The sequence below is a fragment of the Rhopilema esculentum genome, chromosome 10 (genome assembly GCF_057945365.1).
Source record: "Rhopilema esculentum isolate cy_ngs chromosome 10, ASM5794536v1, whole genome shotgun sequence".
Lineage (NCBI taxonomy): Eukaryota > Metazoa > Cnidaria > Scyphozoa > Rhizostomeae > Rhizostomatidae > Rhopilema > Rhopilema esculentum.
Genome location: NC_142824.1, coordinates 11956481 through 11981454, shown reverse-complemented (window position 1 = coordinate 11981454; position 24974 = coordinate 11956481). Strand labels below are relative to the sequence as shown.

At 36.1% G+C, this 24974-nt stretch overlaps 2 protein-coding genes across 4 annotated transcripts in view; both read right to left on the bottom strand.

The window, feature by feature from the left end:
• Positions 1–212: 212 nt before the first annotated feature.
• LOC135694214 (trafficking protein particle complex subunit 6B) lies at positions 213–4743 on the bottom strand. The gene is made up of 6 exons (XM_065212917.2): positions 4618–4743; positions 3952–4013; positions 3492–3609; positions 2453–2536; positions 2253–2346; positions 213–1237 (listed from the first exon to the last, which is right to left on the bottom strand). The coding sequence occupies exons 1-6, from the start codon at positions 4711–4713 to the stop codon at positions 1209–1211; spliced, it is 483 nt and encodes a 160-aa protein (XP_065068989.1). The 5' UTR covers positions 4714–4743; the 3' UTR covers positions 213–1208.
• A 792-nt stretch (positions 4744–5535) lies between these two features.
• The window catches only part of LOC135694167 (ral GTPase-activating protein subunit alpha-1), a 40699-nt gene continuing 21260 nt past the window's right edge, over positions 5536–24974 (bottom strand). For all 3 annotated transcript variants that reach the window (XM_065212861.2, XM_065212875.2, XM_065212869.2), the window contains 25 exons: positions 23690–23970; positions 22790–22888; positions 22308–22469; positions 21442–21567; positions 20889–21023; positions 20385–20443; positions 19916–20024; positions 19256–19366; positions 18755–18835; positions 18151–18270; positions 17065–17245; positions 16504–16565; positions 15679–15825; positions 15039–15092; positions 14449–14581; positions 13312–13454; positions 12834–13015; positions 12480–12587; positions 11725–11796; positions 11116–11239; positions 10531–10689; positions 9313–9471; positions 8602–8729; positions 7992–8275; positions 5536–7169 (listed from right to left, as the gene is read on the bottom strand). In XM_065212861.2, the coding sequence (XP_065068933.2) occupies positions 7015–7169; positions 7992–8275; positions 8602–8729; positions 9313–9471; positions 10531–10689; positions 11116–11239; positions 11725–11796; positions 12480–12587; positions 12834–13015; positions 13312–13454; positions 14449–14581; positions 15039–15092; positions 15679–15825; positions 16504–16565; positions 17065–17245; positions 18151–18270; positions 18755–18835; positions 19256–19366; positions 19916–20024; positions 20385–20443; positions 20889–21023; positions 21442–21567; positions 22308–22469; positions 22790–22888; positions 23690–23970 (3374 nt within the window). In that variant the 3' untranslated portion in view covers positions 5536–7014. The remainder of the gene's footprint in view (positions 7170–7991; positions 8276–8601; positions 8730–9312; positions 9472–10530; positions 10690–11115; positions 11240–11724; positions 11797–12479; positions 12588–12833; positions 13016–13311; positions 13455–14448; positions 14582–15038; positions 15093–15678; positions 15826–16503; positions 16566–17064; positions 17246–18150; positions 18271–18754; positions 18836–19255; positions 19367–19915; positions 20025–20384; positions 20444–20888; positions 21024–21441; positions 21568–22307; positions 22470–22789; positions 22889–23689; positions 23971–24974) is intronic.

The following is a 24974-nucleotide window of genomic DNA, read 5'->3' as shown; positions in this document are numbered from 1 at the left end:
CCGACCTTGCCACTATCCCTCTCCACTGCGAAATAAGGTCATGAAAAAACAAACGAAAATGTGTTAATCTTTATTGAAAATCGTTACGCTCACAACAAGGCTATGAAAATCTTTGTTTGTTACCAAAATATATAAAAAGGTCACGGAACCAACAGATCTTTCATGGCTTGCTTTCATGCTTGAAATATGGATTCCAAAGAAACAATACAGTGTTATCTTTTTGACGAAATTCGTATACGCAAATTCTATATATTTAATTCTAAAGTAAGGCAATAAAATTGATATCTACGTTAGGATTTTGTTACACGGAACAAAGAATATAGGTAAGAAGGTCTAGTTACAAACTGATATATAATTCCCTTAAACTACTTTTGATAACAGAGAATAACATGTCATTTGCAGTGACACAAAGAAAGCCCTACATTTCTGAAATACTTTAAAGCACGTAAATACTTAGTAATACGTCGATTTATCGTTCAATTTTGCTTGTATTTGGTCGAAAGGTTGGTCTAAGTGTTTGCAACGCGGCCGCGGCGTCAGGGCTTTATTGGCTTTCATTTTCCATAAAATATATGAACTATGTTCCATTCATGTTGAATTTTCAAAACTATTCCTTTTCAACATTTACAGACGTAAATACAACATCAAGGTTTAAGTTTATTCAACTATACATCAATGTTTTATGCAGGTCGATTTGAAGAGCTTAAAGATTATTACACCGTCTGCTCTGTGGATTATCATTGCACATTTCAGCTTGATTTCACAATCCTGCTTATCCTATTCCTTAAGTACAATATATGAAAATTTATGACATAATTTTCAGGAAAAAGTTCAGTATTACAAAGGATGTCCCCCCAGACTTCAAGCCAAGTGAAAAGTTATGTTAAGGCAAAAATTAATTCACTCAGATGCCTTTGGGAAAATAAATTTACTGGATTCTTTTTCATTATTCTGTAAAATTTTGACTTGAAATATGTGAAATATTTCCTTTTTTGATGACAAGAAAAGATAAATTTCTAAACATAAAACGATACAAATAAAATTTGTTCACTAAATGGCCCAATGGAAGAAGATGTTTGGGAAGTGAATATTGATTTAGCAACTTCAAATTGGTTCGTACAAGATAAAGATCTGCTGGTGTGGCATGTCTTGTACCAACAGCAACCAAAATGTTGAGGTGAACTGTACCAAAGATGCCTTCTTCAAAGTCACTTTCGGATCTGTACGGTGAATTTACCTAAGATGTTTTAAAAATCATTACAAAATGGATATATCAAGTGTTATAGCATCAACTACAGCAATGTAACGAATTAAGGGAAAGAAAGTATAACTGCAACAGAGTAATGGCCATACTTTGGAGTTAAAAAACCAAAAGAATCTGCTTTACTAGGTGTTTTATCAATTGGTTAAATGGGAACTAAATATATGAAACTTTGCTAAAATCTTAATTAAGACCAATCACTTTATAGAAAAATTTGTACCTTCTCTGTTTCAATAGATGAGTCATTCAAGCAAACCAAAGGTTTAGATTAAGACACAACAGGTGTAGATGGTATATGAATATGAAATGTATGGACATCAATGAACCATCATCTCTTTCCAATCAAACTAATTTCATAGTTAAGTTCACAATTGCTCAAATCCATTGAAAAATGCATAGTAATGCATTGCAAGGTACATAATAACTTACTTTTAGGACCATGGTTATAGAAAAAGCATATTTTTTTTGTCTAGTGGGACATAGCATAATTTATCTAAGCCTATATTTGCTCATGTTAAAAAGCCAGGCTAATTTTCTTTGTTTGATGCAATTTATCATATGGTTACTTTACCTCTTGATCATTTTTCAGTTAAACTACGTTCTTAAAGACCTTCTGAGTTGACTGAAAGCCTAGTTTAGTGTCTGCTCTACAACAGCAGCAGCTGAATAAAATTTACACTCAATTTTATAAGAATCAGTAATTTGAAGTTCAGGCTGGTTGATCTTAACCTTTCCAAAATTATGAAGCTTGATTGTTCTCAATCTGTTTTAGAATATTAGGGTGTAAGCAGTACAATAACCAGCTTTTGTGCTTAAGGGGAGTGATGGGATTTTTAAGGGGATTTTTCACAACTTTCTGTTAAAAATTACAGGTTACAGTATCTCAGCTTTAGGTTATTATAAATTTGTTCTTAGATTCTGACCAATGTTGAGACTTGTGTTCTTACAAAGTTGTTCTTATAAAAACTGTATAACATGCTCAGGTACTTACAGGCAGGCATGGAAGAAACATCAACAGTCACTGTTGCTGAAAGTCCTAGCCCAGCAAGACTTCCACATATTATACCACAAGGAAATGCTAAAAGCTGTAAAGGAAAGTAAAGCTGTTAGAATAAAGAAATCAAAATTTTGACTCTGACTTTGACATATTGTCAATTTTCTTTTAATTCTCGAACTAGAGATTAAAAATACCTTTCTGGCTTCTTCTGTAAAATCTCTTTCTTTTGATATCTTACTAAGAAGTTTAAAATTTTCATCTTGCAGTACATAAACACCCTGAAAGGAAACGTTTGAAAAACTCCTTTAGTTGGATAGAAAACAATACACGTATAGAATCAGCAAAAAGCTGAAGATTGTGACATTAATATTGATCATTGAAATCTTAAAAATGAATCAAAAAGTTTGAAACACCTGGCTGCCTATACAATAATGATACTATGTTTAATGGTGTGATTACAGACATGTAAAAATATCATTTATACAAGTTAAAATATGGTAAAATGTACATACTTTGATGGAGGTACCAAAAGCAATTTGAAGTGGCAAAACTTCAGCCTTATTTAATGTTCTTACAATTTCATTATATGATTTGAAGAACTGGTCAAAAAGCAATAAAACAAGTGTGAGGAGAATAATCCAAACATGTGGTAAATGGTAAAAACAATAACAAAGGACAATATCATAAAAATTCTACAAGAAAATGAATGGTCTCCTAAAAACAATAAATGACCCTAAGGCTAAAAATACTGAATATGAATAAATAAAAAGGCTATACATACTCTTATAAATTGGATGTAGAAATGGAATGAAGTCTGAGTTCCCTCTGATTCATACAGCTTTATTTGATAATCAACATTCAATACATTTGACAAAGAATTTATTGCTTATTTCTGATAGTAATGGTTACTAGTTATCTCAAATCAGGCTTTATACTTCCAAAAGGCCCTACTTCTCTGATGGATAAATAATTTGAGGTGACTAAACTTTGTGACAACAAAATTGAACAAAACGATAACATTTTGACAGATACTTCCATGAGTGTTTTAAAAGTTGCTTTCACTGTATCTTTAGGCACTTCTAGATTCTAAAGTAAATATTGCATTTTTCTAAAGTGCACTATTGTTTTGCTTAAAGATCCATTTTTGCATAGATTATGTTCCTCGTTTTTCTCTTACAAGGACTGTCAAACACACCAACAAAATGGGAGCCCAATTAGAACAAGTTTACTGACCTGGTGATTGGTCTTTAAACTGTCCACTTGCTTCTTATAAATTTTCATCCAAAAATCTTTGCATATGAATCTAAGCATTTCTAGTTCATCCTTAAACCGTGGTGTGTCTCTGGTAAATCTGTAATTCAAAAAGACAAAAGGTCCCAAAATTCTTTCTGAACTGGCTCTTCATGTGCTACCAAATTTATTTTTTAAATATTGATTTGCAACTAACCTATTTTTATTTTATATTCTACATTAACCTTTCTAACATATCCAATATTTCGATACTAAATTTGCAGTATTCTGCAGGACACCTTTCCCTAATAGTAGTTACAAACTGCGATGATTTTTATCATCAGAGATTACAAGATATAGTTAGTCATAGTTTTTGTTTGATTAAAAATGAAAGAAAATGAAGGTGGGTTGGTGATATTGGATGATATTAGCAAATTCATAAAAAAACAAGCAAGCAAAATACCTTTCAATCAAACTCTGCCCAACTCTATATCCCATTTTCTCAAGTTTTGTGTATGCTTCAACCTTATAAAGTAAACAATTTAAAATTCTGATCATTTGAAAATGCATTTCTACTTCTACTTCTACTTCTACATCAATACTGAGCAGCACCGAGTAGCTGTATAATGCTCAGAGTGAAAGAAATAATGAAATAATAGTTTAATGGATAAAAAATGCTAGAAGATGCCATTGATCAATGATTCGATTGAACATTTGCATGTCTAATGAGAAGCTGCAATTTTGTTTGTCATCGGAACCAAATAAAAAAGGGACTGAAAATTAAAGAGAACATTGAGGGGGCATTGTGGTAATGGATTGGTCATGTTAGAATTGAATGCATGAATGCATAAAAAACATGTGACTTTAGAGACTCAACTATAAATCACTAGGCGATTTCATAGTCAAGAGTTGCATCATGGCTGCATGGTATAACTTAAACCGGAAAAAGTAATGTTTTGCTAATGCAAACATTTGCAATTCCAGTCATGCAATGGCAAAGCAGGGTACGAGGACGACGAGACGAGCAGCGAGCAACATGCTTAGAAATGCAGTTATGGAAATATCAAATTAAGTATCACCAGAATTGGCTTGTTCAGCCTAAATGGAAACTGAAAAAACTAAATGATACCTTGGCATTCTTAAGATTTGAACTGTACATTTGCGTTACAATCTCCATATGAAGCAACTCGAAAAGGGTTTCCGCTTCCACCATCTTGAATCGCATAATAAACTGTTGCTGTTGTTGTTGTCAAGAATCAACATGAACTTAAAACTTAAGCAAATACTTGCCAGCCCTTTGTATCCTAAATACTGGTTAAAATTGATATTCCTTATTTCTCCCATTGTTATTTACACCGTTCTTCACCCATATACACAAGAGACTTGATTTCTACAATGCCTGCCAAAAAACTTGGAACACCAGGCATATTGCGTTGTATTTTATATCATTAATTGTTCTTCCAAAAGAATACTTTTTCCAACCCTTTCCCCCTTAAAACAATGTTTAAAGTTCAGACAAATATCTTAAACGTAACGTAACAACGACATTCCCTAATATCTTACGCTGCTTTTTATTAAACCAAAATTGTTCCTTTGGGGTGGGGGGAGAGAGAAAGAAAGGGAGGGCTGAATTGACATTGAAAACTGATGTCAGTGTTCTTAGACTTTTGGGAGGCATCATACACCATAATTCGCCGTAAGAGACAATGTCGTATATACAATCTTTTGGTGGTACAAAATTTAAAACCTTTACTACTGAAACTTTTCGTCTGACACTCTTCAGAGTATAAAACTTCAAAACATAGATCGAAAACTCTACGCTAGGAAATATATACATATACCCAGTTGTAAAACGAAATAGGCCAGTCAGAAACATTTTCATTTCAACACCTTATGACTCCATTGGTAACATTTTCAATATGCAAGCGGCCCTGATTGGACAAGTGTCCCTTACAAAGCCAACTAAAAAATTCGTTTCTATGAATATTGATATTGCACGTCAATATGCGGTATTGAAAACAGACTTTCAAGCAGCAAAACAAAACTTCTATTCATTGCATCTTCTTTAGAATATATGCTACAACAAAATGAATTTTCCCGTCAATGCAAAATTATTCTATATGATGAATCATGTTACAATCATTATTTCTCGAAGCATGTAAATTATTAATCTCGTATCATTAAAACTCTTACGCAGTCAATACAAATCTGACTACAATTAGGGAAATAAAACTTCTTTACAAAATAAATTTATAGAAATCCGCTACATATACAATTACTGATATTTGCAAAGACAGATTCCTGAATAATGCAATACTTCTGCGAGTTGGTATGATTAAGAATGTCCACTGATTACGAAACCTCAGTTGTTTATAACAGCACAGAGTTTCTGTGTGTAAAGCGAGGAAAACAAGGGCATTGTCAAGGCAAGATACAAAATGGACTTATCATATAAAAGCACAGGACTTGGCTTGTGAAGAAAAAAATAGCGAAATATACTAAGATGCAAACAAAAATAACTTTAATATCTAGGGAGGGAAAAAAAAGTATCGATAGGGAACAGGTGCTATGAAACTTGGTATTACTTTATCATATAAACATGAGGAGACAAATACTAGAAGAAACAGCTACCTAGTATGTTAGAACATTACTTGGACGCACTTGTCCTTGTCACCGGACCGTAGAAAACTTGATTTTCATACAAACAATTAGGATGAATTTTAAAGTTGAAACATCAAGCTTCTTCAAAAAGCGGAAGGGGATGCCCTGAAATTTGTTATGAAAAGGCCTCCTTGAGAATTCTTGGAAATGGCCACACATACGGTATCTCGTTCCTCGTGTAACTTAACAAGGTCAGTGAAATAAAGTTGTTAACTAATAATCCATGCGAGTAAGTCCCTAGCTCCAAGATGCCTCTGAAAATTGGTGTATTCATAAATTAAGGAAAGTTTCAGATAAACTATATGCTGAAGAGCTCCTTGTTTAGATGTCCACGATCGATTAAAATACATTATGCTTGCTATGAAAGCAGACCTGCTGCATCTGTAGATGGGTCCTTAAAGCCAAATTTGACTCTGTTTAATAAGCAAGTAGATCTAAACGTAACATAATTGACCACAAGCTTCCAAAGTATTTGGCCTTTATGGGTTACAAAACGATTTTAAAGCAATACAAGGTTGTTTTAAACCTGAACGCCAAGCTAAACCAGGATCAAGGATTGATAATGAAGCTAACTAGCATATTTTAGAAGAATGAACTTTTCAGTATTTCTTGATTTCAAAAGTATGACAAAAACCTTCAGTGTTCATTGTTAAAAAGGGACAAAACTTTTTTTGAAAGTTCACTTCCTTCAGACAAACGGAGCAACAGAGGAAGGAGCTTTTATAACAAAGGATTTTATCATTTGTCAGACTGATATTTTTGTAATGAGTTTAAAAGGAGGGTATTAGATACAGCATGGCTTTAATACATGAGACAAAAATGGACAAAAGGAATTGCAAATTATAGACATCTAAAAAGATTGACGTCACGTGGCTCCCGAATCATCTTGTTCTGCTGGTGAAAAAGTCCGTGTGCCCGACTTGAATCTTTTCGACAAAGAGCGCTTTCGTTCTCTCGGTTTTTCTATTTCCAAATCTTGGCTTGATTCATCAGTTGATGAAACTGGAGAGACCACGCCTTCTACAAGAAAATTGTTTTATTGGTTAAATGGCGGTTTTGCTGGAGAATGGGATATAGATTTTTCAAAGACCCTCTACTATACTCTTCCCTGGCACAAAAACTCAATTTGACTCCAATATACAAAGAAGTGTCAAAGGCTAGGAAAACCTGTCCCGATATCTTTTTAGAACTCAAAACGCATTGGTCTATAAATCATCTTACAGTCTTCTAATTCATAAAAGTTTCATAAGATGCAGGTAGATAATAGCTTATAATCGTAATAACATGATTACCTGTTAACATATCTAGGCGTAAAATAATAATGATTATCACAGTCGTTACAGACAAAGGAAGAGAGGGTATTTTCCCCTTATTCTCAATGTCAGTTCATTTAGATTTTCAATATATAGATCGCATACACGTTAAAATAAGTTCTCCTGTCTCATTGTGGAAACTGACAACATCAAAGATCACAAGCAGATTATGCATGTACCCTTCTTGGTTTAGGTTGTTTTCAATTCAGCAAATAACACTCTTCGCCTCGTTTGCACGCTTAGCAGCATTCAATAAAGAGGATCAGTCGTATCTGAACGAAAACCTTGACTCAAAGGACAACGGTATATGGAAACATCGAAACCGTAATACACGATAAAGAGGCAAAAGTTTGGGATTACTTCCCTTTCTGGTTTCTGTTGTATTTCACCGATGGAAAGGCGCACCCACGCCAATATTTGTATACAACTCCTCGCGGCTTTAAACCTGCGCTGCGCAAATATTAGAGGGAATAGGGTATTCGTAGAAATTGAAATCAAGCATTGACAATTTCAAAAGAGAACTACTTACTTTCTCTTGTTTTGTCTACACTGCTACTAGCTCTGCTTCTGTGACCTTTGTCCCCCTGTGCTTCAAACAACTTCAACATGGCGACCGGATCTGAAGATGCTGCTGGCCGGCTTGGCAAACTAAATGTTCGATGTACCAAGCCATCTTCTACATCAAGTGTTCTACCTGTTTTGTTCTTGTAAGCACGACAAGGGTTTACTATGCTTTTGGCAAACATTTCAAATGAAGTTTCTTCGACGTGCTTTTCCGATATTTGGTTAATGTAGCGTCCTCTCTCCTCATAACTGGAGCAAAGTTCAGGAATAATCTCACATAAAAAACACAAAAGAAACGGACAGCCTAAAGTGAAAGTTGAAATAAGAGATTTTATAAAAGAACTGTTATAAGATGCAACACTTAAAATTAGGTTTGCTTCCTAAAAAACCAGATGAGCTCACAAAAAGGAATTAGAACTGAACAGTAAAGAATAGATATAAAAATGACATCAAAAGTTCAATTAGAATTCATATGATAACCAGAAACTTAAACCCAACATATTGAAATCAATTCAGTAAAAAGATCATAATAACAGATTTAAGGAAAACATGAAGGTAATATCTATAAAGGATACTGTCTTTCAAAAAGAGGCATTGTCGACCTCTTGGCTCTGCCTCCATTTATTGCAGTCGACCTCACCAATGACGGGAGTATGTTACCATTGACGATAGCACCGTCGAACAATGGCCCGAAAGGAGGTATCTGTAGAAAAGGAAACAATCTGCTTTTGATGTTAAAATACATGGGCTTTTTCAAGGAGCCGTGACGTCAGTACCCATATTTCAGGTGATGGCAAACAGAGGAAAGTTTATAATGCTCTAATTATGCAATAAAACATACTGTTGTTATACAGCGCTGAAGTATTGATAATCAAATTATTAGTATTATTTAGCCAATTGTAAACAATTAAGCAATTCAATTTGCACCGTGAAGTGTTGGCCTGCCACCTTGACGTAAAAGGTAATATTTTCCTTATTTAGGGTGAATGCAACCTGAACATAAAAGGTGAATTTTTACTTATTGATGTTGCTTCCAGGCTATTTTGCCATAGGCTGTGGAGCAGCCGATTAATGGCATATAAGATCACAAATGTACAACGTTTATAACAAAGAAATGTCTTAGTCAGAATGCACCAGCAAAGAGAAACGAAGAAAGCCTTACTAAAGGCCACTGGCATGCCACGAGCCTTTATCCGATAAAGAGTTATTAATGATGCAAACAGAACAAATTCCATAAATATTCTTAAAAAAAACAAATATAATGAGAATAAAAACGAGATACTTACACCAGGTTTCCTATCGATTTTGATTTTAAATAGATTGTTCTTTAGTGGATAAATAACGATAATGACATCTCCGAATTCCATGTTTACAATGCCTCTTCTGAAATCTCTTGAATGCTCAGACCAAACAATATGAACTTCATCATTACCAAGGTGACGAAGCTGCAATTAAAAAAAAATAATGATAGAAGTTCTGTAATGGTGTACTGCTCTTTCTTTGTGAAAGCGATCTTTCCAACTCAAACGAATATCAAAGATAATCCACCCATACTTTTAACGTACTGTATCATTCTTTGGTAATGGTAATCAGGTGTCCCCTGTGGAGGATCACATGCCTTTGTTGTAATTACTAATGTTTCAGAGATATTTTATCATACTGTGTAACTGGTCGTTAAAAACCTGTTTTAAAATCGGTACAAGGTAACTTCATGTTACCATTTTGAGGTCCAATAATATTATGCCGCACAGCAGCCACGAACCAGCATTCTGGGTGTACCCGATTCGTGAACCACGATGAATTCTTTTAAGCAACTCTTTTAAGCAAAATGTTCATTCTATTCACGATTAAGCATTCCTTTTTCTGCATAACCCCCTGGTGTCCTCTCCGGTGCCTCTCAAACTTTAGAGGTGTTCCAGCGTTATTGATAGTTCGGTTTTAGATTAAAGTAATGGGCCAAAGAGGTATTTCCAAAGGAAACTTGGTCTTTGACACCTACTTGCAAAGTTGAATCTTCCAATGAAATTGAATACTTTCCAGTGGACATTCGGGATTCAAAACAGTAGCGGGTATCTAACAATTTTTCGGCGGTACAAAATTTGAAAATGGCTTTGAAAAAAGCAAAGCAAACATTTTACAACACACGTGAAGATTTTTTGTCTGACACTCCTCAGAGTATAAAACGTCAGAATAAAGTTCCGAAAGAACAAGATGAAAAGTATATACCCAGTTGAGGTTCGAAATAGGCCAATTCTACCACATTTACTGGCTAGAATGAGTGCTTCTTTCAAATTAGCCAGCGGCCCTGAACCAAAATTAGCCACATCAATAAAAAATCAAAGAAGATAATCTAACCAGCACCTCTTGAAAATGAGCACTGACTCTAAACTTCATATAGCGTCACTCGTCTTCTTGAATCACATAACATAGCAAAGAAAAGGTAGACGCGGAAGGATTTATATAAACTCACTTTATGCCATTAATGGAGTTACTGTAATTCATACCTTTGTTATAATGCCAGACTCTCCTTCAGAAAGCGGCATTCTTGTGGAAACATGAAAAATCACTTCCAAGTCATGTGTTGCGAAGTAGGGAGCAGAGTTTCCAGTCGAGAGGTTTCGTTCAAGACCACCGATAAAGCCACTGTGAGTTGCAAGATCGACCTGTGAGAAAACGAGAGTCAATAAGGGTTCTACGATGCAGATCCAACGGACTGGATCGAGTCCCTGACATGGTCAAACCGTCAGTTAGAGTGATGTAGATCGCCAGCCCCCTCTGTAATTCCAGGCGTAGGAAACACGAGGTGTGGTCACATCAAGAGGAAGGACCAGGGCCTTGCTCACATTCGGAAGCTGTGTAGCAACTTAACCTTAAATAAAATCTACCAATTCAGTAAGATATTTTGCTGCAGGTGTATTTGAGATTAGTACACTCAGTTTGTAAACGGTATTCTAAATGAGCGAAAGAACTCCAATAATTCTAGGCATTTTGCTCAAATTTCAAAAATCTCAAAGGTTTAAACTCCCATCAATAAGAAAGTGTTGACAACACGAACAAATTCAGGACTATTTATTGGAATAATAACTTACCTCCCACGCCATGCCAGATACGAAGTCTTCAAACATCTTGCTGCCAGCAGTGTTTGACATAATCGACATTTTGTCTTCCTGCCCAGAACCAACGTAAAACACGGCAATTTTATGAGTCTCCCGGCTGAAGGAAATTGCAAAGAATTTTTCTTTATTGAAATTGATTAATATAAAAATGGTTCATATTAAAATAAATTCAATAATACAAAAACTGATTCCTTACCTGAAAGCTGACAAACGTTGAAATACAAAGGATAAGGACAGGCTTATAAGACGCAGGAATAAAACGCACGACCAGCCTTATAGCATAACTGGAGTAGGTTCCAAAAAAGGAGAGCTTAATTTGTGTGGATCGTCATTAGGAGTAGCTGTAGTTAACAAGACAGTACAGGGCAGGAATCCGCCATCATTTTCACATTTAGACCTCAAACTAAAGTCCCTTATTAAGTTACATTTAGTACTGAATGAACAAGCAGGTAAACAGAATAGCATTTTATTTGCAAATCCAATAAATATTCTAATTATCTTTAATATATACAGTTTTAAGCAAAGGTGTCTACTCAAGAAATTGAAAGTTGCGCTCATGTCGTAGCATTAGAGTATTCTTACCATGGTCTGCTATCAAGGTTCTTTAGCTCTCGTATCAATCCTGCCGACTTTTTCAAAAGATCTATCTCTTGCCTACAAAATTTAAAATCCAACGATAACAAAAGAAAAACAGAAATGATATAAATTTACATAGTATACTAGAATATTTAATTCGTTTTTTTACAGTTATATTCTGTCGGAGCGAGAACGATACGAAATAACATGGGGGGAGGGAAGGGAAGGGGAAGGAAGGGGGAAGAGAGGGGAGGGTAAGGGGAGGGAAGAGAGGGAGGAGAAGGGAAGGAAGGAGAGAGAGGAGAAAAGAAGGAAGGGGAAGGGAGGGGAAGGAGAGGGAGGGGAGGGAAAGGAAGGGAGAGGAGGGGAAGGAAGGGAGCGGAGGGGAAGGAAGGGAGGGGAAGGAGGGGAGGGGAAGGAAGGGAGGGGAAGGAAGGGAGGGGAAGGAGGGGAGGGGAAGGAAGGGAGGGGAAGGAGGGGAGGGGAAGGAAGGGAGGGGAAGGAGGGGAGGGGAAGGAAGGGAGGGGAAGGAAGGGAGGGGAAGGAAGGAAGTGGAAGGAAGGGAGTGGAAGGAAAGGAGGGGAAGGAAAGAGAGGGCGATGGTACAAGTAGCTCGCTCTAATCCAATCAGTGTAAAAGTACCATTCTCTGAACCGATTAAATCACCAGCAAAAAGCATGCGTGGACACATTGCCTTTAGTAGGCATCATTATCACCACCAATTTAAGCTTCTTGTTGGAAACCAAATAAAAAGAACTCACCGCTTTTCCCAAGACAAAAGGCCAAACTGATGGATGAAATATCGAGAGAGGTAAAATGGTGCAGTTGATTCGATCACCTCTGGTGCATCTATCCTCGTAGCGTTTATTCTAAGGTAAGAATTTCTATGGTCAGTAGTGATTGACAGCTGGAGCCATATAGGTGTCACTTATTGTTGAAGGGGCATTTGCCCTGACATTCCCCAACAAGTGGTTGTTATTTTTGGCACTTAGGCTGTAAATGATCTGAAAAAAGCTTAAATATAAATAATATAATTAATGTTGTTAAATACTGTACTGTTTTACAGTTCCCAATACCACTAATATATTTTAAAATATGGGTAATTGGAACCATACCTATCGTCGTCTCTTATTTCGTGAACATAATTCTGTTCTTTATTGTGCTGCTTTAAGACCGATGTGACGACTAACGATTGGATATCTGTTGTTATCTGTTCTGGAACCGGAGCTGGTACATTCAAGGCTTGGTCCCGGAATATCAGGCATTCTGGGCTGGTATTTCCAACATAGTACAACATCTAAAGGGAACAAAGAAAGGGCTTCGTTGCAATTTATAGCATTGTTAGGGGTAAAGATACTAAAATAAGATGAGTGCGAAGAAGCTAAGAGTTCTTCAGGGCCTGAATTGAGATAAAATTCAAAATAGTCTGCGTTTTGGAAAAATTTGTTTCATTAAAAGGTTCTATTAAATTAAGGTTCAATCTATTAAAAGGTTCGAGACAGCCACTTTAGTTTTGCCAATAAGTTGAATTTTCTTACTGTTTGCACTATACGTAAAATATCTTGGTCACTAACAATTCATCTCAACACATACCTGATCTATTCTATCAACATTCGAGCTCTCGTCCCACGTGAGCAGTCTTGGACTCCCGGATTCAAAACTCTTGTTCCATCCGCTGGTTACTAGTTTCTTTCCACGGAAACTGCGCAGCCAGCTGAAGAATGAGGAGCCCATATCTTGGGAAGAAAATGAGGACTGAAATCATATATCTGTAGTCAAAATGGCATTACATAATACGACGAAAAGGCTTCAATCCTGGACCGGCAGTATTAAGACCTTGCCCCCCCCCGCTGTTTAATTTTAATATCTCTGCTGTACATGTACATATACACGAACTTCAATTAGGGTCGGGGGGATAGAGTTTGGTTTATACGTCGACTGCTGTGTCCAATGTTGTAGACAAGCCTTATCGAGGCTTTGGTAAAGCACCAGAAAACACAGATACTTCCAACAGTTAAAATAAGGTATAAGTAAATTTGCAATATGAAGAATGGGACTAATGAAAATCGAAGCGTTGATTTGACTAATTCTCTGAGTAATGAAGATTACTGCTAACAAATGCCTCATAAAATACTCGACGCCTTTTAGACATAGCTGTACATCCTTTGATGTGTGGAACAGAACGATAGTACGTTGCCATTTTAAGCTTCATGCTTAATGTACTATGCTGAATGCGATCAGCAGGCAACTATTTAAATGCTTGCATTTGTATTTTCTAGTTGCCTGATGACCCATTAAGCATAGAGCATAAAGCGTGAACGCCGCAAAAACAACTTACACTCCAAACAGCAAATACTATCTGTTATAACGTACACAAATAAGCGCAATCAGCACCACCAAAGTATATCTAAGGCATCTACCTTATCAAATTAAATAGCTTAGAAAGAAAGTCCTGGTTTATTGTGAGGAAAAAAGTAAAATAGTTAACGTTACACATATTTGATAAGCCACTAAAATATACCCTAAACTGGCACATCGTTTGAATAAAGAATTGGCCGAGTTCTTCATATTGCAACGGTGAACTAATATCCCTTGCTCAAGCGTATCAGTACGGTTTCGACTGTGCATAAATGACAATAATGCGAGAATACCTAAGTTTAGAGGGCTTGCCTTGACTGGCATGAAAATGAGAATTCATAGGCTTTAGTGCAAATCGCGCAAATATCTTACCAGGTTCGTCCAAAATCTTTTTCTCTGGAAATAAAACAGAGTGATCCCAACAGTACTTTCCCGTCATGTCTCGCAAAATGAATCTACAAAACTTGTCATATGATTGAAGCGGGCTATCAATCTTCTCGTCTTTCTGCAATAGAAATAGCAAAAAGTAAAATTACGGTAAGAATTCCCTCTGAAATTTGACAGCATTGTAGGGAGTTGAAAATAAACAGATTTGAGTGTTTATGCTGAATTTCAAGCTGGGTATACATTTATTAAATAATAATGTTAGGAGAAGACCGACAGCCTATCGCAAAGCACTAACAGGGGAAAGGAGGGAAATGCTAAGAAAAAAGGGAGGTGTGATCAAGCTTCTTGAGAATTCAATTAGGGAAGAAGAAAGGCTTTAAGAGTCTGGAAAGCAAGAAGAGGGTAAAGCTAAAAACTCTGGGAATGAAAGGTGAGTTGTGGGACAAAGTGACATATATGCTTTGAAATACACTAAATCTGCGAGAAATGCTCGAGTATATTGCAAGACGATTCACTACTAAAAAGAGTTTTAGCAAAAACAAGTGCAATTTGAAATTGATTATGACGGGACGTACCTTCAAATTAATTTCAACAGCCGAGAGCAGGGTAGCTTTGTTCAGCAAAAAGAACTACAATAAAGTATGATAAAAATCTTTGTGATATATATAATTTTTATAAGATATATGACAAACATAATACAATATTTAACGTCATTTAAGGGAAAGCTAAGGAACTATACGGTTAAAAAGGACAACATGGATCTCAAGTATGTTATTGTTCCGAAATGAGTAAAAAACTTTAAATGGCTTTGAAAAAAGCAAACATTTGAGTATACTGAAGCTTTTTGTCTGACAATCTTCTTAGTGTAGAATTTTATATCTATGTTCTTATATATTGTTTTATATTTTGGGTATCTATGTTCTGATGTTTTATACTCTGAGGGGTGTCAGACGAAAAGCTTTAGTTTACGCAAATGTTTGCTTTTTTCAAAGCCATTAACAGTAGAATAAAAAGCTACGGTTTTTCTCAGGTGAGCATCACCGGACCCCAACTATTGAGAACTAGTAGTGGTCGCACCCTTAGCATGGACATCTAAGGCCGGTCCCAGGCCAAGTTTCCAATATTCCAGACTGAAATGAATGCAGAATTGGGACAGCAATTCTTTTACTACAGAAATAACTTATTTGCCAAGAATAGAGCTACATTTTTGGCTACCTGTACATTGTCTTGATCGAATATTGATGGCGTTAAATCTTCTTCATTGGTAGAATCGTCCTCATTTTCCATAACTTGACTATGGGGTCGAACAGCTCCGGTATTAAACGGAAAGTGGCCGAGATAATTTATCAGCTGAGTGATTGCCTACAAAACGATCGTGCAAGAACTTATTAGAACTTTTGAATGAAAGTGCAAATAAAGATGTGTTATGGGATGTAAAACGAGTTAATAATTCTTCCCAGGGACTTACTTAGCCACAATTTACAAACGAACACAACAGCTTTATAAGGGGCACATCATCTGTAAGTGCGAGGGCGAACATCGGCTACAATTGGGGACAGTATCAAATTGAAGGAAAGCGAAGAAAATATACAGGCTACAAAGAGAAAACTAACAAAATGATATTTACATGGCTTCTGAAGTTCTACAGACTCTGTCTCTATTACCTGCCCTCTCGAAAAAGGAAATGAGACCACAGCTAGAGACAATTATAAAGCTTCGTTCAAAACACTACTATAGCCAGTGAGTATGGAATCTTTTATCAAAGGAGGTGTGTCCGTACAAGAAGATTGCTTCGAGGCAGTGCAGCTCGTTCTAGCCAATCAACGTACGAAAAGCTTGCTCTTAACTAGCCAAATCACAGGACAGTCGAATTCACGCCAGCAGCTGAATTCAAAATTGCTTTCAACGATGGTGACCACAAATGCAATATATATTGAGACACTGCCGCTTGGCGGTTGTCAAACTGTGTATGTCGAATGCTACAATTTGAATGTATCAAACATTTGATTTCGAAAGAATACAACACGTGTAAACACTTACGTATTTCGAAGTGATTTTGATCAGCTCTTTTCTTTTCTCAAGCACAGCTTCTAATGCAAAATCTATTGGACAAATAAGAAAGTTAATGCAAATGTTGATGATCCTAACTACAGTGCAAATGGGGCATCCTGTCATAGTACCGAGACAAAAGTCTTTGCATATGAAGTAATATATGACAAAGCATAAAAAAGGAGACAGAAATCTATGTTAAAGATAGCGAAGAATTTCTGTTCTTTTTCAGCGTACACCTCACAACACTCAGACCCCACTGTAATAAATCAGCTAATCCAATCATTTCCAAACAAACACGATAATCAATAAAAACTCCAAAAAATAATAAAACACATAACGCAGAAATTATAATGTTAAGATACAATCTTACTTTATGCCCTATTCTTCATAAACAAAAATCAAAGTTATATGAAGTTGTGACAAAATAGAAACAGCTTTACAGAGCAAATGAAGTACATTCTTACTGGATTTCCAAACGCCATTTTAAAATTCAAAGTTTCTATGAAGTAAAATATATCTTCCATAAAATTTCCTTACTGTTTGAATTACCTTGTAAAATTTCTTTCCCCTCTTGTCCCTCAAAACCATCCGGAAAATCTGACACGTCGTCTTGAACCCTCGACAGGCGAATTGGTCGGCTGTCACCAGCCATTACTTGATTTATGTTGACAGACCGTCGTTTCTCTGGATACTTTGCTGGCGAATAACCATCATGCGCTCGTTTGAAAGTCTAAAAGATAAAATAGAAGTTTAATTTAGGCCTGAAATATAGACTCTAAGATTCATCACAAAGAATGCAAAAATATTTCCACAGGCTAGCAATAATATTTCTATTACAGGCATTCTGAATACTTCTATAGAAAAATCTAAAAAAGGCAAAATAAAGTACTGCAATGATTGGAATGAATTTCATTGGATGTTTGAAAACGAAAATGTGCACACTTGATGAGCTAATACATTTTTAACAAATACTACGATATCGATGCTGGGCGCAAATTCGAGTCATTGCGGTAAAAAGAAATCAGTGAAAAGAGTGAGCAAAAGCGTTAGCAAATTGCAAAAACGATTTTGAAAATCAACAAGAATAATGAAGAAAAGGCGACAAAAAGCAGCCTGATACAAATGTTTGAAGGTTCTAAAGAAAATATACACCTTGCACGCCGCTGAAACGTCAAAACTGAACCCTGTATGATCTCATAAACCATAAAACAAAATTTGTGAATGGTACTCTTTATGATAAAAATCAAGGTTCATATAATCCACTGCTAATTTTGTTTCAATCTGGTCGTCAACCAAAATGAGGTACTGGAATCGTGTTCATTTTAGCATCGAACTCCAGATCACGTGCTCTTTTTTATCAGTCGCATAAAAGAACAGAGCGCATAAAGCTACACTTCTCAACCTGCCAATTGCCATGTGGCTGCATCAGGGAAATCTACGTAGTCCAATGTTGACCAAAAACATACCAAAAACAAGGAATGATAACAAAAATAAATACGAATCAACAAATACTAGCAGCAGTCTTTTCAATTCATGCTACATTTGAAGGATATAAAGATTTCTAAAATATTTATGTACCAAAATTGAATAAAATATTTGGAAACGTAAGATAAAACTTGAAATTACGAGGCAAACCTTGAAAACAAGAGCCAGATAAGTAGCGCAATCGACCGAGTCTTTGCGTTTCGTTAGCAGCTGTGAATTTGAAATGACCATGGCCCAGTCTAACACACAAAGTACCATCTTGGATATGAACTGAAATAGGGAGGGGAGATTTAGAAGAATTCTCATGCAAAAACCATGACATAAAAGCTTAACAATAAATAATTCGTATTGGCCTGTATCGGCCAGAAGTTGAAATATGACACTCTGAATATACTGTTATGATGGGAATCGAGCTGCTTGATCGAAAGAAACCTGGTAGCTACAAAATTTACTATATTTGATTGACAGGTTTATCTGGATCATTCATATCCACTACCAGATTTCTGTTTCAAGTCATGTGTCAAAACATTAATTCAAAACAAAAGATTTTGGAAGGCAGAGCATTTATGATCTTAAACAGATGCCATGCTACATCATACTGTCAAATTATGTAATGTTCTGACGATTAAAATCACTTTAAGGTGGCTATATCTCAACGTAAACAAAATTATTCTTCAGGCAAGTGCATCAATCGACTTTTCAGTCTTAAACACGGAGGAACACGAAAAAAGAACAGAGTTAAAACATATCTTACCTCAGGGGCCGTATCACTGTTCATATCAGGACTGCCAGATTTATAATCAAGCAAAAGCTGTAGAGTTGTTAAACAAAGTGCCTAGAGAAAAGATATTGGCCATATACGGTAATATATCAACTTTTTGGCGGCAATTATAGGTGAATCACAACAAAATAGATACAGCCAGGCAAGAGCTTTTCGGGGTGTTGGGGCAAAAAAAAAGAAGGGACCCGTGATGATGCCATTAAAACTGTAATTGTTATTGCTACGAACTTTGCTATAACTTCTTGGGGTTCCTCTGATCTCAGGGACTGAAGGAATCTACCCTTGCCTTTTCTTGGCGGGCCTAGATACAACCTGGAGCCTGGAGCCTTATTTAGTTCGGAAAGGGTCCAATAGGAGAGTGCCTAATTATATCAACAATAATTCAACTAAATTTTCAAATCATTGTTGAAGCTATCGTCTGGGCTAACATCTGCGACCATTAGAAAAAGCAGCAAAGTAACAACTGAGAGCTACCTCCAATAGTTTCAACGGCAAAACTGTGTCATGGCAGCTCAGCTCCTCATACACGAATTTCAATGACCAGATTATATCAAGGGCAACATTTGAAACGGCTTTGTTGTGGAACTGAAATTAGATTCAAATGAAGTTAGAAGTATTACTTCTATGTTGTATTTAATAATTCTATAACCTCGAAAATCGATCCCTTTTATAAAAACTAAAAAATAGTTAAACCCAGAAAGCCAAACACAACAAAATCACTAAAGCAATTACACGACTTAAGTTTAAATTGTAACTTCGAATGGATAAGAATACTCGACAATGCCTTTCTAGCATTTCCTCAAACAAACGAACTTCCTTTGTCTTATTACTGCCTTCGTCCCGTAAGCCTAAGCTACATTACATCAGGTTTGATACACTGCTAATTGGTTTTTCCTTCAGATAGAGGTTCTAATTATACGATGAAGAGGCAATCCGAAGTGCTTTGCATGGGTTTCATTTTGCCAAACCGGAGTGAAAATGACTCCACTCTGAAGGTGAAGTGAAACCAACCTGAAGTAATTCGCGCTGCATTCTATCGCACATAAATGCTCAATTCGAAATTGATTTTCACTCCGACGGTTCAAAAGTGACTGTCTGGGTAAATACTACAATATTGTAAGAGAACAAACTTACACACAGTGATGCTAAGATGACGCACAAGCATTCTGTCACTCGTGGGTGGCCTTCTGAATTCATAATACTTTCCATTACAAAAACCCCTAAACAGTTTAGCGATGCACATCTAGAAAACGGGATGTTTTTTGGAAGCATTAAAAAAGTGTTATAATCAAATCTGTCATGAAAACAAATAGGAGATCCAGAAGTTAAAATAAAACACATTTGATATATCAAGTTAAAATCAATAAAAGGTAGGAAATATTGCAGTTTTATACAACATATGAAAACTTCGAGACAGTATATAAAGTATTACAAAAGGCTCTTTAAGTTGACAAAATCATCTTAAAAACAATAAGCAACAGATTTCAAAGTCTTTCGTGTTTTCAAACACCCATCAGCCCCAAGGATATTACAGAAACTCTAAAAATTTTCGGTTTGCAAAAAATAGGTTAACTCAATATATACAGAAGATATTGGTAAACACCTTGCGAGACAGGAAGGGTCTGTTTTTGCAGCCTTCAGGAGTGGAACAATGATATGCTCCTGCAATGAAATAGCATAAGTTTAAAATTAATTTCAGAAGGAAATTAAAAGATTCTTTGTGAATATACTCAGTTGTCTATGAAGGAATTTCCAGGAAAAGGCCGACCTCAACTTCCATTCGCTCAGGCGATCGCTATGAAATCCCCTGACCTGATTGGCTCCTCGCTGCATGTTTGCGCAAAGCCTCGTTAGAAGAAGGGTCCCAGTTCGAGGCTTACCTGGAACATTATTGTACCACACCGGCAATGGCTTGCTACGACGTAGACGGGACATTGAGCAGGTAAATAATATTAGCATTATTCAGTTTATAACGGACATATGACTTTGTAAGGATCATAAAAGCAAATTCTTTTCTTATCGTTTTCGTCTGGACTAGATCATTCAAAAAGAGTCGGCAGAGAGGTATGTTAACCAAGCAAAATCATAGAAAAAGTGATTTGCTCACCCGTAAGTCTTTACCACAAATAACCGCTTCTGCATCACCAACTTTCTTAATCGGCTGGTGAATTTTCATATCGGCGTACAAATGAGGATAACACAACAACGATCCTAGCAAAGACACAGCCTCTTTCCTTGGGTGCTACGATGAAATATTTCACTGAATCAATGAACGCGCAGTTTTTTGAAATGGCTGCAGCCTTTGCTACACACCACACATATTTGTTAAAAAAAATGCAAAAAAGGATAAAGCAAATACCTTAGTGAATAGGTGACCGTTATTGTATCTTTGAAAGCTATTGGTAGTATTATCAGATATCTACCGATTGCCTTTGAAAAGAATATCGTATTTCCTCTATTAAACGCCGCCCTCCGATAAACGCCGCCCTCTAATGAATGCTGCATCTTCAGCCAACCATTTGTGAAAAACGCCGCCCTCTATTAAACTTTGGATCCAAAAGTTGGATTTTGTAATGAACGTCGCGGTGTTCTTGAGAGGAAATACGGTATAGTAGACTATTATGAAGAAATATCAAGACAATATATGTGAAAAAACCAACCTTTAGATTTTGTGTTGAAATAATTGTGTTTGCAGCAAAAACAAAATCAAGGATAAGGGCAGAAGAGCCAGAGAAAGCAAAGCTGTAGAAATCCACACTTTGACTGATAATGGAATTGATGACATCCTAAATTTGAAATAAAAAGAGCAACCACTTGAATCAGCATCAGTTCATTAGTACGTTACAAGAATCATAGGTTCGTCAAATAAATGATTTTCAGAAAAGTAAACCGAAGAAGCGTTGGGGTGATTTGATGCTAGAAACTATGGGAGCACAATTATAGAATTATCTCCAAAAGCCTATAAAAGATACAGTAAAATTTTACCTTATCACTGAGAAAACAAATGCTGTTAAAATATTAGAATTATGAAATGAGTGAAAAATGAAACGTAATACAGATGCTATATTATTTTGTTCCAGATTTTAAAATATTTAACCAACCTTGTTTTTGTTATCTTAATAACTGTTATGAATTGATTATACCTTTTGTTAACGGCCCAAGCTAGATAGGTACACACGTTTTTTGGGTCGTGCATATTACAGTACGAGGTCGTATTTTTGGGTCGTATTAATGTAGTATTCTTGTCTTGTAGTATACGAATAAAATTGCATTGAATCTAATTGAAAGAACCATGTTTTAATTACATGTAAAAAAGGGCAATTGGCATACTTTTTAACTTTAATGAACAACTAATTCCAATTCCATATCCCAAAGAACACATATTGATATAAAACTACTTTAAGTCTTTAGTACTGTCGATATTTGTAAGACAAATCTAACAATTTATGTATGGTAACAAATCATACTAAATCAAATAAAAAATAATATTCAAACAAGCTTGTTGCTCTCTCAAGCAGGAACTTACTTGATCAGAGCCAGTAAGCCCAGCATGTAGAAGGCGATAGAAGTGTGTAAGGTGTTCTCGAGACACGTCATTGTCATGTCGACGGACAGTCATCAAACACATCAACTTATAAGCTAACATGCGACCGGTCTTGTGATCAGAAGCCCGACTTAGAGACATTGCCTAAAACAGACGAAAAATATTACAGTCTAGATCTCTTGACGAAAGTTCTAAGGATTTCGACATCAAGAGGTAAGTATTTGATGAGAGGCTGAAGTCCAAACAAGAGGCTGTGGTATACACTTTTCCATTTTACAAATACAAGTTTAGGGTTATCCAAGAGGCACTGCTGATTGCCAAAATCAGTTAAGAATTTCTAGTTATATCCAAGACTGTTGGGAATAGCAAAACATCTACATTGATATTACAGATAGAAACTCAAATTAGAAAAAAAACAGCCGATGTTCGATTCAAAATATTATGAAGATTGCCTTGCAACATACCTCAAAGCACCATGATGAGCAGAATAGCAACGGTGGAATTAGCCGTGGTTGTGGAGGAGTAGATCTGTTGTCGAGGGAAATTCCTTGGTTTTGCCGTACCTGTAAAAATGCAGCTTGTTCAGAAACGCAGTTTTCTTTTTACAGGAAAAGAGTTTGATCCTATAAGGTAGCTATGCGCACAGCTTACGTCACAATATAATTCTCACCAAATGATCGTTCTGATTGTAATTCGATGCCTGATGCGCATAATCCATTAAGCATTTAACAGAAACAGAGTGTCTTTGTATTTTGCAAGTATGTTCATTGTCAAGTATGGCGCTCGAATTTTAACAGCCGGTTTCCAATTAATAATGTAACAAAAGACAGAATAACACACTTGCTATTAAATATTAAAATTTCATGGGAAACAATACGGAATTTAACCCAGTTTCGCTAAATCGAATTAGTAACATTGCTTGAGACGAACTAGTGCTACACCTTGCTCAAGATACATGCATAAATCGAATTTCTTACAATTGTCGTTACTTGTTTCAAGAACAAAACAATCTCAAGTATCCACAGGTATTCACTCTAATTCCCGTCTTAAAAGCTTTTCTGATGGTCAAGGGTAAGGTAAACGGGTCAGACGAATAGTAATACATTGTAGGGGTTTGTGAATTCGAATCCTGTATCTAAGTTGAAAGATTAGCACAGCAAAGACGCCGATGCATAGCAAGACTATGATCACGTGTCTTGTTTTGAAAGTAGCCAATCAGACATCTGTGTAAGCATGAGCATCTAAAGCGGGTTTTTTAGACCCGTAGTCTATCGGACCTGCAGGGACGCCTCTAAACAAGTATAATAAAAAATGTAGAAAAGCTGGCTTTCATTTCAAACTGTTAAGAAATCTCTTAAGCTCACCGTGTGAAGCATGCTCCAAGTATCTATCAAATGTTCAAATACTTTGGCATGTATGTTCTGATCTTTGATCTTGTTTATGTTTCCAAGTATCCCAATCATCCTTCGCCATAAAACTGTTGCAGAAACTGGGGTCCAACCCTCAGCTTTCCCCCCTGCAATTACACTTTGTTCTTCAACAGCCTCATTGCTTTCAGAATCCTCAGTCAGGGTGTCTTGTCTTTCTCGAAATCTGTCAGAAGAGTCCATACTCTCTGGACCAGAAACAGGCTCTTCTCTCGTATCTGAATGAAATTAAACATCGTTTTCTTATTTCCCATTGCTCAGTCGTTACCGCAATATATAATTGAAGCAATTTATAAATATATTTCATACACAAAATAATTGCTAACCCTACATCACTTTATGTACCCAAATGTAAATTATTGAATAACTTGCAGCTTCAACAGTGGCGGCGCCAAGAAATTCAAAGTAAGGGGGCTCGAGTTGATAGCATTATTAGACTAAAAACCCAACTTTTGAAAAACGCACTGAAATGCTTCACAATATTTTATGCGCATGAGTTTATGGGGGCACTCGTTATGCTGGCGGTTTATTGGATGGCCGGCGAGAGGTTTTCAGAGGCCTTAGGTACACTCATTTTTTCATAAGAAACAAAGGTTAATGTTGAGCACTCCAGTTTCTAAATGTTCTGGAAATTTCAATACTCGTTGTTTCTTAAAAGTTTCTTAATTATGATGTCATGAATGATGTTATGAAATAAATGTTCGTGACTTTATTTTCACGTCAAGAGACTCCGTTCTGACGCTGTATGTAGATCTGGGATGTATATTTTATGTCTTGCGTCGTAAGTTCTCGGCCAACAACCAACTCAGTTTTTATCACGATTTAATAGTTTTTCAATTTTTTTGCATCGAGTATTGAAGTTTCTTATTTTTTCTGACTGTTCAGTACTCTTTTTTATAGCCAGTTTCTCATACGAAAAATGAGAGATTCTTTGCGAACATGCCCTCTAGATTAGCTTTAAAATGCATTTCAGAATATTCCTTGCAGTCTTTTTTTTGCAAACATTTTGCTATTTTTAAGGCATGCTTTTATAACGTATGAGTTATTCAAGTCTTAAAATGGAATTCGTTACTTAGGCACTATAGACCCCGGCTCATTCCTTGGAAATTAAGCAATACTGTAAAGGGATTTATCACACCATTCTTTTCTTCTATCTCTATTTTTTTTATTTTATTCTCCTAAAAAAACTTTTTTGCAAATAAGTGGGGGGGGGTGGGGGGCT